This window comes from Prionailurus viverrinus, chromosome B4, assembly GCF_022837055.1.
Source record: "Prionailurus viverrinus isolate Anna chromosome B4, UM_Priviv_1.0, whole genome shotgun sequence".
NCBI classification, from domain to species: Eukaryota; Metazoa; Chordata; class Mammalia; order Carnivora; family Felidae; genus Prionailurus; species Prionailurus viverrinus.
In genome coordinates this window covers 113,617,308-113,632,105 of record NC_062567.1, presented here as the reverse complement: position 1 = coordinate 113,632,105, position 14,798 = coordinate 113,617,308, and the positions used below count along the sequence as shown (strand labels likewise).

The window sequence follows — 14,798 nt, the reverse complement described above, 5'->3', positions numbered from 1 at the left end:
CTTTCCATGGTTTCAGTCACCCCTGGTCACCCATGGTTTAGAAGCAGGTGATCTCCTGATGTGTGGTCAGAAGGTCAGTAGTAGCCTAACACTATGTCACAATGCCTGCGTCATTTACTGCACTTCCTCTCATCAGAAAAGTGTTTTATCATCTCACATCACAAGAGGAAGGGTGAGAATGGTACAATAATATTTTGAGAGGAGGGAACTATATTCACATAACTTACTATATTACAGTTGTTCTATTTTACTATTAGTTATTGTTGTTAGTCTCTTACTGTGACTAATTTATAAATTAATCTTTATCCCAGGTGTGTAAATGTAGGAAAAAGCATAGTATTTATAAGGGTTGGTACTATCCACAGTTTCAGGCATGCACTGGGGATCTTAGAACTTAACCCCTGCAAACAAGGAGGGGGACTACTATATACTGCTAGACAAAATTGATCCTTGATTGGTACATTGCATCTGGATGAGAGCAGTTATAAATGCCTGGTGAGTTAGCTGTTTGAGCTTCCTTGTGTATTGCTGCTCTTAGACCTGGGATGTCCCTTGTGAGAATGGGAATCCTGAAGCTGCGCCTGTGGAGTTGTTGTTATTAGAGGTGTCAGTTTTTGTACAGCATGAAGCCTTTAAGTCAGGGCAGCTCCTGCACCTGATGCAGCTCTCCTCTCACTTGAGCCTAGGGAGTCCAAGAAAATGGGTCCTGAACAGCAGGGTGAGCAGCTGTCACCTGCACGAACTATCGCAAAGTCTCCCAATGAGAGGAACACCTAATGTTGTCTATGGGGTGAGCTGTAGTTCTGTCCTCTTTCTGAGACATCTGGTGCTGGAGATGGCCTGTGATAGTATATGAATCTGTAGGGTAGCTGCATAATCTCAACTAGAGAAGGATTCCCTCCTGAAGTGTCAAGTGTTTATCCTAGAAACAGGGAATTTCTTCAATAAACTTCTGTGGTTCACATACTGTTCCCTAATCTAGTGGGAACATTAGAAATCTTGTGGGAAAAAGAGTTCACTTTATCTCATCGCAAGGCCTTCATTTCTTTCACTGTCAGCAGCTAGTGAGGCTGTTGGGTCTACCAGTAGATAAACAAAAGGTGCATATGCTGATGTGAATGTCTGGGAGGGGCAGTGGAGCTCCATGTACCTTGAAAATAAAAAACTGAATGCCTAGAACCTAGCACAGTACTCAGCTTACAAATCACTTATTCAACAAATGTTAAGCATCCCAGTATGTATCATGCACTGATAGATTTACACATTCACAGTGGTAAACAAAATAGACGGTCCTTGCTATCTTGGAGTTGATAGTCATTTAATGAATGCTAGCTGGTAGACTGTACTATAACTGAGTGTTATTTTTCTTTGTTACAGTACTTTTATTTTCTTAAAAAAATCTTTTTTAATGTTTATTCATTTTTGAGAGAGAGAGAGACAGAAGAGCATGAGCAGGGGAGGGACAGAGAGAGAGGGAGACAAAGAATTTGAAGCAGGCTCCCGGCTCTGAGCTGTCAGCACAGAGCCCAATGCAGGGCTTGAACCCATGAACCGTGAGATCATGACCTGAGCTGAAGTTGGATGCTCACCGATTGAGCCACCCAGGTGCCCCTTATAATACGTTTATTTTCTTATGTAAGTTCTATTCTCTTATAGAATCAGCAGTGAGATTTTAATTTCTTTTTCAGGAGTTTATATGAGCTTAACCTGACTGAATAGAATACTCAAAGTATTTCAGTAGATCACAAATAGTCTTTTATGCCATTATACTCTTACACCATTTTGATTATCCTTAATTTTATCTCTATAGCCACCAGCTATAAAGTCTTTATTTCCTTCCTTCTTCCTTCCTCCCTTCCATCCTTCCTTCATTTCCTTCCTTCCTTCCTATTTTGAGACAGAGAAAATCTTAAGCAGCTTCCACACTCAGCACGGAGCCATGGGGCTTGATCCCATGACCCTGGGATCGTGACCTGAGCTGAAATCAAGTGTGGAACACTCAACTGACTGAGCACCAGGTGCCCCCTTTATTTTCATTTTTATGCTTGTTAGCTTTTGCATAGAATTAGTGACAGACTGGGGTGCCTGGGTGGCTCAGTTGGTTGGGTGACTGACTTCTGCTCAGGTCATGATCTCACAGTTTGTGAGTTTGAGCCCCACATCGGGCTCTGTGCTGACAGCTCCGAACCTGGAGCCTATTTTAGATTCTGTGTCTCCCCCTCTCTGTACCCCTCCCCTGCTCATGCTCTGTGTCTCTCTGTCTCTCAATAATAAATAAATGTTAAAAAAAATTAAAAACAAAAGAATTAGTGACAGATAAACCAAGTAAGTAGTTAGTATCTGTATAAAATTTGACAAAGGAAAATGTTAAGAGTAAAATGGTGGAAAATTTGGGCTCTTTTATGCATAATAGTATAAAATTACTGTTTCTACTTCTATCAAGAGTTTTTTGAAGTGTTGGAACCCTGAAATCCTTTAAATCAAGTTAAACAAATATGGCTTACCTAGATTTTTCTCTACTATGTATATACTTTTTTCCCCACTTGGTGGCACCTTCTGTTCATTTCTCAGTAACATCTTTTCTCCCTCAATGTAGTACAGCTAGTCTCTCCTTGTATATTGATTTTTCTTATTAAGATTAATGGTTAAATTACTGAAGTAATACAATAAATACACTATTTTCCAAATAATAGTGTATGTTGAAAATTTCCTATTTTAACAGAAAATTATTTTTGCCTTGAAGATTTTCCCATAGCCATAGCGTAATTAACACATGTTTTTACTCTTGTGAGGATCCCTTTTCCTTGTGGTCAGCTTTTTTTCAGTTAGCATATGAGGTTCTAGATGCCTTTGTAGAAAAATAGGGTGAAAGTTAGGGAGACTGAGCGTGATAGGAATCAAAGTTGCTTCATAGGTTTAGGTTTGAGAGGTTGGATGGTGTCACCATTCACTGGGACGGGAAGACTGGGAGAAGAGTAGGATGGGGAGTGGAGGATTGCGGTCAGATTCTCTTTGGATATAGTAAATTTGAGATACCTATCAGAAATCCAAGAGAATAGATGTGTCAGGTGACCAGCTGGTATATAAATCTGGAGTTTAGGACAGAGGTTGAGCTGGCAAAGAAAAATGAGAAGTACCTAGCAAGGTAAGAGGGAAGGAAGAAAGAATAGTGTTTCAACAAAGAAGAGAAGGCTAGCTGAATTGATTGATGCTGAGAGATTGCTTGAGATAAGTAAGGACAGAGAAGCATCCATTTGATTTGGCAGTATGAAGTTCATTGAGTCTAAATGGAATCTGTTCTTAAGAATGTGAGAGACCAGAAAAGTTTAAAGAATCTGGCAGGGGCCAGGGATAATCTACATAACCCCTGAGAGACAACTGTCGACATTTGGCATATTTCCTTTAGTCCTTTTAAATAATTTTTTATGTCATTGTTGTGTCCATAATCATATTCAGTTTTTTTCTCTTAATATTATAAGCAAATTTCCAGGTTATTAAAACAATCAGTACAATTACTGTTAAGTTTTTTCTAATTATAAAAATGTGTAATTGTTATAGAAAACTTGGAAAACCCAGAGATACATGCAGTGGAAATAAAAATAAACTCCTTGGCCTAGAAATAAACACTGTTAACATTTCTTTTTTTTTCATTTTCTTTTTTTTTTTAATGTTTATTTATTTTTGACAGAGAGAGAGACAGAGCATGAATGGGGGAGGGGCAGAGAGAGAGGGAGACACAGAATCCAAAGCAGGCTCCAGGCTCTGAGCTGTCAGCACAGAGCTCAACACGGGGCTCGAACCCATGAGCCATGAGATCATGACCTGAGCTGAAGTCAGACGTTTAACTCACTGAGCCACCCAGGCACCCCTGAGGATCTGCATTTAAAGAGAAGGAATATTTCAAATGGATCACAGTGTGGAGAACAGATTACGATTTGTTGATCATACCCTCTTTAGAAGAAGGTTTGTGATTATAAATAACTATATATAGATATGTGTGTGTAACAGTATTTTGTTTGCTGGCCTCCTTTTCTCACTTAATAAATCACAAACATTTTCCCCATTTCACTAAATATTCTGCTTGTCAGTTTGAGATTTTTAGCGTCTAAGGGGCTTTTGATGTATAAAGATTAATGGAAATTTGGATTTAAAATGAATATACTGTTTATTACAGCTGCAATCTATTATCATTTTTTATTTTAGTTCCAATATAGTTAGCATACGGTGAACTGTTAGTTTCAGGGGTATAGTGATTCAGCTCCTCCCTGCACCAGCCTGTGCTCATCACAAATGCACTCCTTAGTCCTCATCACCTGTTCAACACATCCCCCGACCAACTCCCCTCTGGTAACCATCCGATTGTTCTCTGTAATTAAGAGTTACAGCTGCAATTTTTAAAACCTACTTGTTCTTCAGCCTTGAGGTCCAATTTATAAATAGGATAACAAGATTAGTAAATTGAACATTTTTGCATAAAAATAAAGAACAATTATTTTCTCTTGTTTGATAAACTCAAATGGAAAGGATTAAAATCTCCTAAACAATTATCTTCTTTTTCCAGTTTAGTTAATTACATTCCTTTCAACATTTTAGGTCACAATTACAAATGTAGGATATATATTTTTTCAATATCTTCAAATGCCCAACATAGATAGATGAACAGACCTATCAAGCAAAATGTTCTTAAGCCCTTAAATGACTCATGTTTAATCATGCTAGAAACTTAAGGGTCGTCCTCACGGGTCTTTTTTCTCTAATATCCAGTCAATCAGCAGGTTCCATGTGATTACTTTGTGAATATGTCCCACATCTGATCACTACTTCTGTCATTATTACCCTGGTCCAAACCACAGTTAACTCTTGCTGGAAACTTCTACCACAACCTTCCAACTGGTCTGATTACATTCTTGCAGCACACTAGTATTCTCCACATACTTAGTAATTGGAGTGGTTATTTTACAAATCTCTGCTCAGAACTCTACATTAGTTTCCTGTCATGATGACAGTGAAAACCCCAACTCCTTGCAAGGCCTTGTGTGCTGTTGGCCCTGCCAGGCTCTGCATACACTGTCCTGTTCACTGCCCTGCCAACTCTTGACGTAGCCACTTTGTCCTCACTTTCCCTTGAATGGTGAGCATACCCACCTCAGTCACTCTGTACCACCTGTTTTCCCAGATCCAACATGGGTCACACCTTTACCTTATACAAGTGCGTCCTCTGGTGGCTCCTCAGTCTACCCTATCCAGAAGAGCCCTTTCCTTTCACACTGTGTCCTCTTCCCCTGCTCTAGTGTTTTCCTTGGTAGCACTTATCTCTGCCTGGTGTTTTGTTATAGAGTAATTTATTGTTTCCCCAACTACCATGCTTCTTGATCATAGCAACTTTGTTCACTGCTGTGTCGCTAATGCCTAAAATGGTGTTTAACACATAGTGGATGCTCAATAAATATTTGTTGAATGAGGGGTGCCTGGCTGGCTCATTCGGTTAAGTGTTCGACTTTGGCTCAGGTCATGATCTCACAGTTTGTTGGTTCAAGCCCTGCGTCAGGCTCTGTGCTGACATCTCAGACACTGGAGCCTGGTTGAAATTCTGTGTCTCCTTCTTTCTCTGCTCCTCCCCTGCCGGCACTCTGTCTGTCTCTGTCTCCCAAAAATAAATTAAAACATTTCAAGAATTAAAAAAAAAAATTGTTGAATGAATGTAGATATACTGTCTTACTTGAAACAACCTTTGTGTTTTTTTTTTGTTTTTTTTAAAGTACACTTCACACCCAGCGCAGAGCCCAATGCAGGGCTTGAACTCCTGACCCTGTTATCAAGACCTGAGCTGCGATCAAGGGTTGGACACTTAACCAGCTGAGCCACCCAGACGCCCCTAATTTTGTAATTTGAATACAGTAATTGTCTTTGCTTCTTCTAGTTGATCCAGAAATGCTATGTCTGTCACTTCTTTTACAACTTGTATTTGAATTTGAAGGTAGATTTACATATGAATTCTATTCTGACTTTAACCTGTCTTTGCATGAACCTGCAGGTGATTAGGGGAGAGGCAGAGATAAAGGGAGAGAGAATCCCAAGCAGGCTGTTGCACTGTAAGTGTGGAGCCTGATGCAGGGCTCGAACTCACAAACCATGAGATCATGATCTGAACCAAAAATAAAGAGACAGACACGTAACCAACTGAGCCACCCAGGTGCCCCAACCTGTCCTTTCTAATACCTTTTCCCACTGAATCATTTGTTTTGTTATAGTCTTTTAAAAATATTCCCCTGAATAAGTTGCCAGCTATCAAGAGCAGAGCATATCTTCCTTTGGGTACATCTGCTTAATCCAGCCTCTTTCAGGTCAGGGGTGTTGTGTAAAATACTACTTGACCTGAACCAAAATGAGTGTTATTCAATACACTGTGCTGCGAGATTCTTTTCAAAACAGATCCTTCCTAGTGTTTTATTTTCTGCTCCAGAAAACCAGAATATTAAGCCACTGTGCTCTAAGAACTGCAGACTGCCTGCTTAGGTAGATTTTCCTGTGTTACAGAATGTTACTCTATAACATTTCTCTGTCAAAGTGTATTAATTATATGCAGGAGACAAGATTTTGATTTTTAAAGTTCAGCTTTTGTTGAATACATTTCACTTACTATTCAGTGCTTCATTTAAGGTCAATTCTCACTTTTTTAAAATTTAATTTATTTTTTTAATTTACATCCGAGTTATCATATAGTGCAACAATGATTTCAGGAATAGATTCCTTAATGCCACTTACCCATTTAGCCCATCCCCCTCCCACAACCCCTCCAATAACCCTCTGTTTGTTCTCAATATTTAAGACTCTCTTATGTTTTGTACCCCTCCCTGTTTTTATATTATTTTTGCCTCCCTTCCCTTATGTTCATCTGTTTTGTATCTTAAAGTCCTCATATGAGTGAAGTCATATGATATTTGTCTTTCTCTAATTTTGCTTAGCATAATACCCTCTAGTTCCATCCACATAGTTAGTTGCAAATGGCAAGATTTCATTCTTTTTGATTGCCGAATAATACTCCATTGTGTGTGTGTGTGTGTATATATACCACATCTTCTTTATCCATTCATCCATCGATGGACATGTGGGCTCTTCCCATACTTTGGCTATTGTTGACAGTGCTGCTATAAACATTGGGGTGCCTGTGTCCCTTCGAAACAGCATACCTGTGTCCCTTGGATAAATACCTAGTAGTACAATTGCTGGGTCATAGGGTAGTTCTATTTTTAATTGTTTGAGGAACCTCTGTACTGTTTTCCAGAGTGGCTGCACCAGTTTGCATTCCCACCAACAATGCAAAAGAGATCTTTCTCCACATCCTTGCCAACATCTGTCATTGCCTGAGTTGTTAATGTTAGCCCTTCTGACAGGTGTGAGGTGGTATCTCATTGTGTTTTTGATTTGTATTTCCCTGGTGATGAGTGATGTGGAGCATTTTTTCATGTGTCGGTTGGCCATCTGGATGTCTTTGGAGAAGTGTCTATTCATGTCTTTTGCCCGTTTCTTCACTGGATTATTTGTTTTGGGTGTTGAGTTGGATAAGTTCTTTATAGATTTTAGATACTAAGCCTTTATGTGATATGTCGTTTGCAGCTATCTTCTCCCATTCCGTCGGTTGCCTTTTAGTTTTGCTGATTGTTTCCTTCACTGTGCAGAAGATTTTTATTTTGATGAGGTCCCAGTACTTCATTTTTGCTTTTGTTTCCCTTGCCTCTGGAGACGTGTTGAGTAAGAAGTTGCTGCGGCCAAGATCAAAGAGGTTTTTGCCTGCTTTCTCCTTGAGGATTTTGGTGGCTTCCTGTCTTACATTGAGGTCTTTAATCCATTTTGAGTTTAGTTTTGTATGGTGTAAGAAAGTGGTCCAGGTTCATTTTTCTGCATGTCGCTGTCCAGTTTTCCCAGCACCACTTGCTGAAGAGACTGTCTTTTTCCATTGGATATTCTTTCCTGCTTTGTCAAAGATTAGTTGGCCATACATTTGTGGGTCCATTTCTGAGTTCTCTATTCTGTTCCAATGATCTGAGTGTCTGTTTTTGTGCCAGTTCTATACCATCTTGATGATTACAGCTTTGTAGTATAGCTTGAATTACGGGATTGTGATGCCTCCTGCTTTGGTTTTGTTTTTCAAGATTGCTTTGACTATTTGGGGTCTTTTCTGGTTCCATACAAATTTTAGGATTGTTCTAGCTCTGTGAAGAATGCTGGTGTTATTTTGATAGGGATTGCATTGAATATGTAGATTGCTTTGGGTAGTATCAACATTTTAACAATATTTGTTCTTCCTATCCAGGAGCATGGAATCTTTTTTCCATTTTTTTGTGTCTTATTCAATTTCTTTCATAAGCTTTCAGTAGTTTTCAGTGTATAGATTTTTCACCTTCCTGGTTTGATTTATTCCTAGGTATTTTATGGTTTTTGGTGATTCTAACATTTTTCAAAGATGAGTTGTTGGCAATTTTCATAGCTGGAAATAAGGAAATAAACTACCTATTAGTCTTGGGACAGAAGGAACTGCTCTTAATTTCAGTTTCCAGAATAAATCTTTATTGTGTTGAAAGGTTGTCAGTGTATATAGTACATGTAGAGATAGTCTCATGTAGAAAATTTGAGGTTTCTAGATTAAAAGTTCATTATTTGAACTTTTCCCACGTAATTTCAGTGAATGACTTTGCATGATGGAGTTGGCTTAGAAAAAAATTCCATTAAGGTAGACTGAGAGAAAGTCTGTCTGCCACTGAAACATCTGGGAATACTTTAGATTGAGTGATTAAAAAAAAAATTTTTTTAATGTTTATTATTTTTGAGGGGGAGAGAGAGACAAAGTGCGAGTGGGAAGGAGCAGAGAGAGAGAAGGGGACACAGAATGTGAAGCAGGCTCCAGGCTCTGAGCTGTCATCACAGACCTGGATGTGGAGCTTGAATCCATGAAACGTGAGATCATAACCTGAGCTGAAGTTGGATGTTTAACCGACTGAGCCACCCAAGTGCCCCTAGATTGAGTGATTTTTTAACAAAAGAAATGGTGGCTTAAGTGGTATGAAATGGAGTTAGATTAGAAATGGACAGAACCTATTTATGGTCTCAAAATAAAAGACAAATGACTTGGGGAAGATTTTAAAACTGCCTCTAATTGGTCTGAATTAGAAGAAGGATTTTTCTTTTTAATAGCTTAATTTCTTCTTATAAAGTAGTACATGTTCATTATAGGAAATTCAGAAAGTAACAAAGGAAACAAAAATAACCTATTATCCTATCACACAGACAAACCATTCACACAGACAAATCACTGTTAACATTTTGACATATTTTTTTTTTTCAACATTTATTTATTTTTGGGACAGAGAGAGACAGAGCATGAACGGGGGAGGGGCAGAGAGAGAGGGAGACACAGAATCGGAAACAGGCTCCAGGCCCTGAGCCATCAGCCCAGAGCCTGACGCGGGGCTCGAACTCACGGACCGCGAGATCGTGACCTGGCTGAAGTCGGACGCTTAACCGACTGGGCCCCCAGGCGCCCCTTGACATATTTTTTAAAGTATTTATTTTGAGAGACAGAGCGAGTGAGCATGAGTGGGGGAGGGGCAGAGAGAGAGAGGGAAAGAGAGAATCCCAAGCAGGCTCCACATTGTCAGCACAGAGCCTGACACAGGGTTCAAGCTCATGAACCATGAGATCATGACCTGAGTTGAAATCAAGAGTTGGAGCTTAACCGACTGAGCCAACCAGGCACCTCAACATTTTGATATATATTCTTCTGATCTCTTTTTCTATTCATACAAATCCTTTTGTTTTTGTTTTTAATGTTAAGTAGGCCTTTTGAAGAGGTAGCCTGGGTTTAAATTCTAGCTCTACTACCTTGGGCAAGTTTTTAATAATGTACCCCAGTTTCCTCATCTATTAAATTGGGATAATAATATCTATCTCATAGAGTTGTTATAAGGATTAAAGGAGTTAATACTTGCAAAGTATTTAGACGGGCGCCTGGGTGGCTCAGTTGGTTGAGCGGCCGACTTTGGCTCAGGTCATGATCTCACGGTCCGTGAGTTCGGGCCCCGTGTCAGGCTCTGTGGTGACAGCTCAGAACCTGGAGACTGTTTCAGATTGTATGTCTCTCTCTCTCTGACCCTCCCCTGTTCATGCTCTGTCTCTCCCTGTCTCAAAAATAAATAAAACGTTAAAAAAATTTAAAAAAAAAAGTATTTAGAATGGTATCCATGAGTTATAAATGCTATGTAAATACTGTTAAATAAATTAAGTGAATAATCTGCCATTTAAACTTAACATATGGTGAACATTTTCTCAAAGTCATAAAATATTCTCTGTAATACAACTTTTAATAATGTTTTAGTCTTCTGTCATGTATATGTCATGAATTATTTAAAAAAAAATTTTTTTTTATGTTTATTCATTTTTGAAAGACAGAGAGAGAGAGACAGAGCACAAGTAGGGGTGGGGCTGAGAGAGAGGGTGATACAGAATCCGAAGCAAGCTCCAGGCTCTGAGCTGTCATCACAGAACCCGATGCAGGGCTCGAACTCAGGAACTGTGAGATCGTGACCTGAGCCGAAGTCGGATGCTCAACTGACTGAGCCACCCAGGCGCCCCTATGTCATGAATTATTTAAGTATTGCGTTTCATTCTTGGTTTTATTCTTTCCATTTTTTTTCACTAATATAAATAAAGCTGTGGTCAGTGACCTTGTTCTTAAACATTTACCCACACGTCTCCATTTCCTTAAGGCACATTTCTGTGGGTAAAATTGTTGCATCCATGAATGAACATGTTTTGAAAGTGTTTGGTACTTCTTGCCAAATTGCCCTCGATTTATATTCTTAGTGTATATACATTCAGTTGTATGTGAGTGTTAGTCTCTATAATTTCACCAGTGTTGGGTATTATTACTTTTTAAAATCTTTGCCAGTTCAGCAAATAAAAGTATAACTATATCTGATTTTATTTTGCATTGCTTTGATTGAGCTTTTTGTGTTTGCCATTTTTACTTTTTTCTTTTATGATTCATCCTTTAATGGCTTTCGTCCATTTTTCCTTTGGACATTTGACTTTTTCTTTCTGATTTGTAATGATAGGTGAACTACTTTTCTGTATATGACAAATATTTCCCCATTTGTTTTATCCTTTAATCTTGTTTGACATAGACATTTCAGTTTTTATGTAGTAGAATTAACACTTTTTCTTTATGCCTTTTTGCTTTTAATGTTAATCTTAGAAATGGTTCTTCACATTCTATAGATATCAATATTTTATGAATATAAATATTCACTCATGTTGTATCTGAGCATTATTAATCTGTCTGGAATCTATTTTGATGTATGCCTAGGGAAATCTAACTTGATTTCTTTTCAACAAAATTCATTATTCTAGCATAATTTGTTGAAAAATATTTAGTTGCCCCAATAATTTGAAATGGCAGCCTTACCTTATATATACTTTAGTCTGTTTGGAGAATTTTATTCCATATTATTGTTCTTTTTTACCAGTTTTTATACCATTATAATGTTTGCAACCTTTAATGTCTGATAATGCCAATCTTCCTGATTGTTAGGGGTTTTCAAAATTTTCTTGGGTAGGCTTTCAGCTGATCCATAGAAATATAATTGTCAAAACCCGTTGGGATTTTGATTCAGCTTGCATTTAGAAATAAGAGTTACTGAGCCCACAAGGTTTGAGTTGGCTATCTTGTGATGAACTATTTTTGTCTTTTAAATGTTAGATTTATCATTCCCATCCTGGGGTTATTTAGATAGCTCTCAGGATTTTGGCAGATACTTAGATGCTATCATAATCCTAACCCTATTTCATCTCTTGATTGTAATTTAAGTCTCTTGACCAAAAGGTTCTCTTCAACCATTGAGAAGCTGTGTTCAAGCCTCAGCTTGGTGGCATATGTGCTTTGGGACCTTGGGAAAGTCATTTCAATTCTGTGTACTCAGTTTTGAAATATGAGATACTTAGATTAGTATGAAGTAAGTAACTGAATGGTATGTGTGGATATGCTTCATAAACTAAAGTGGGAAAGAATACTAGTTTTAGTATGATGAACATTTTTACCTCAAAAAAAAATCATGTTTTTCTTTAGTCTTTCATATCCATTAAAAAAAAAAAAACATTATTTAATGCCTGGGTGGCTTAGTCAGTTGAGTGTCTGACTCTTGATTTTGGCTCAGGTCATGATCTCACGTTTCAGGAGTTTGAGCCTCGCGTCTGGCTCTGTGCTGACAGCACAGAGTCTGCTTAGGATTCTGTCTGTCTCTCCCCCTCTCCCTCACTTGTGTGCTCTCTCTCTTTCTCTAAAAAATGAATGCATGAACAAACAAATACTAAAAAAAATTTAATGACCCAGCTGAAAATCTGCTTTGCAAAAACTGTTTGGTGTGGAAATCTAGAAGGTATGATTTATTTAGCCTTTATTTAATAATACAATACCAACAACAACAGAAAGGTTACATCAATCTAGCAGATTATAAACATTTTCTTGTTTCTTATAGCTCTTTATACTGCCATCATGAGAATAAATTGTTGCTCACTCATTCCTTGATTCTTGCCTGTAGCCTTGCTGGATAAACATTTTCAGATTTTATGTATTATGGTAAAAATATTTTTTAGTTTTCTTGAGCATTTTCTATTTCTCCCTGAGATCTTCAGTCCCTCATTTAAGTAACTGGATAGACATATATCAAATTTGGACTCTGTTTTCTTAAATATCATTTTAACCTTCAAGAGTCTTGACAGCAATTATTTAAATAAAATTTTTCTGTTATTTTGTTCACATAAATTAGTTACTTAAGCTGCCTCAGCAAGGTAAAAGTTAAATATTTCTGTTGTGCCTTAAGCTTACATAAAGCCCCTTGACAAGTATCAGCCTTAGTTTTGACAACTAATCCCTCCTTTGAGTGGCTAGTAGAGCCTGTCTCACTGCCTGCCAGCATCTCAGTTGGGGCTCATGTTCATAGTCGCAGTTTACTGGTCCACGTCATTTTCCCTAATCCGCAGTTTCTGTTGGAGGATGTGAGAGAGACACCAACCCAGTGTGTACAGATGTCTTCATTCTTTATTGTGTTAGCTGATGATGATACAATGTCTTTAGATACAAATATAGCAATAGTAATAATAATTTATCTCCTCTCTTTTTGGTTTTAGCTAATACCTAGCTATATCTATCAATTACTACTAACATATTCTTAAACATAAGTAGCGTCATAAACTTTTCTCATTAATGTAGTCTTATTTTACTGAAACCTCCTCTACTTGTCCTTTTCTCTATAGCTAGGAAATCCCCCCTTCCTTTTTTTTTTTTTTTTCTTGGAGCTGCCTTTCTCTGCCTGTTCCCTCCCCTCATTCCCTTTTCCCATAACATCATCCTTTCTTGTGAGCTTCCAGCTTTGGGGAATCTGGTACGAATCCTCTTTCCACTTCCTGTCCCATATAAACTCAGTGTGGCTTCCTGCTCAGTTCTTCTATTTGTCCCTTGGACTTTGATCCCTGCTTTTTCTGCCCTTAGAGACAGCTTCACTGTCTTTTTCCTTTCTACTCCATGCACCCAGCTTCCTTTAAATTGTTAAACACTTAAAAGTTGAAATACTTGTGAACTTTAGACTGTGATTTAATGTTTTTAATATAACAAATTGTATGTTCTGTAGTATTCATCTGAAGCTTGAATTTAAGGTGCTTGCAGAGATCTCTTCTTCAGCAAGAGCCTCTCAGTTTTAAACTAGAGCTTCATCAGCCAGAGCAGCCTGAGCATACCGAAACTCCAGATCAGCCTCTAGCATCTAATAGCAGTGCTGTATTTCATCAATTCTGAAATACATTTTTACCTCTAAAATTAGGGTACATATTATAATCAATAGTATCATGAGTTAATTGGCAGCATGTTTTTCTTAGAGATAACATATAAAATGGTGTATATTTGAAAATTGATAGTGTCGTAGATACGATGCAATATAGTAATAATAAAAGCAATAGCTAACATCTTTTGAGTACCTACTGTGAACAGGAATTTTTCTAGGGGCTTTATGTGTATTATCTCATTTCATCCTTACGCCATCTTTCAGAAGTCAGGATGCTCAGTTGAAAAAGCTAAGGTATAGAAGTGCAGCTAGTAAGTGAGGGAGCTGAGATTTGAGCTCAAGCCACAGAATAGCCCCAGAGCTGCCCGCTTAGCTCGCCTGCCACCACACCATCCTGCCTCTTCATAACTGTCTTTCTTTTCCTCTTTAAGGCATCGTTGGCTTCACTCTATGACTGATGATCCTCCAACAACAAAACCACCTACTGCTCGTAAATTCATTTGGACAAACCATAAGTTCAATGTGAGTGGCACTCCAGAACAATATGTACCTTATTCTACCACTAGAAAGAAGATTCAAGAGTGGGTCCCACCTTCAACACCTTACAAGTAAAGACGATGGAAAATAATTTAAACATGTATAATATGGGGCTCTTCATGTAATTGCACTTTTACTGATTAAAATTGTTTGATTAAGCAATGTCTTTTATGCCTTTTTGCCCTTACCTTTGTCATTTATGAACTGCAAAATAGAAGCTTACAAACATGTGTAATTGAAGTAGACCTCTGTTAGGGTGTATTCCCTCCTTGCTGCCGCGGGCATGGCTGTGCTTCAGGACATTGCCTCACATAGTTGACCGACAGGGGAAGGCCTAAAGCTGAGCTGAGTCCAACAGACTTTATTGTGGGAATCTGAAACATGGTGGGACACAGGCTGAGTCACCAGAGCTGAATGGCTTTGATGGTA

At 38.2% G+C, this 14,798-nt stretch overlaps 1 protein-coding gene across 1 annotated transcript in view; it reads left to right on the top strand.

Annotated features, from left to right (window-relative positions):
- NDUFA12 (NADH:ubiquinone oxidoreductase subunit A12) overlaps positions 1–14,527 on the top strand; it is a 29,035-nt gene extending 14,508 nt beyond the window's left edge. Inside the window, exon 4 of the mRNA XM_047868214.1 lies at positions 14,264–14,527. Within this exon, the coding sequence (XP_047724170.1) occupies positions 14,264–14,444 (181 nt within the window). The 3' untranslated portion in view covers positions 14,445–14,527. The remainder of the gene's footprint in view (positions 1–14,263) is intronic.
- Positions 14,528–14,798: the final 271 nt, after the last annotated feature.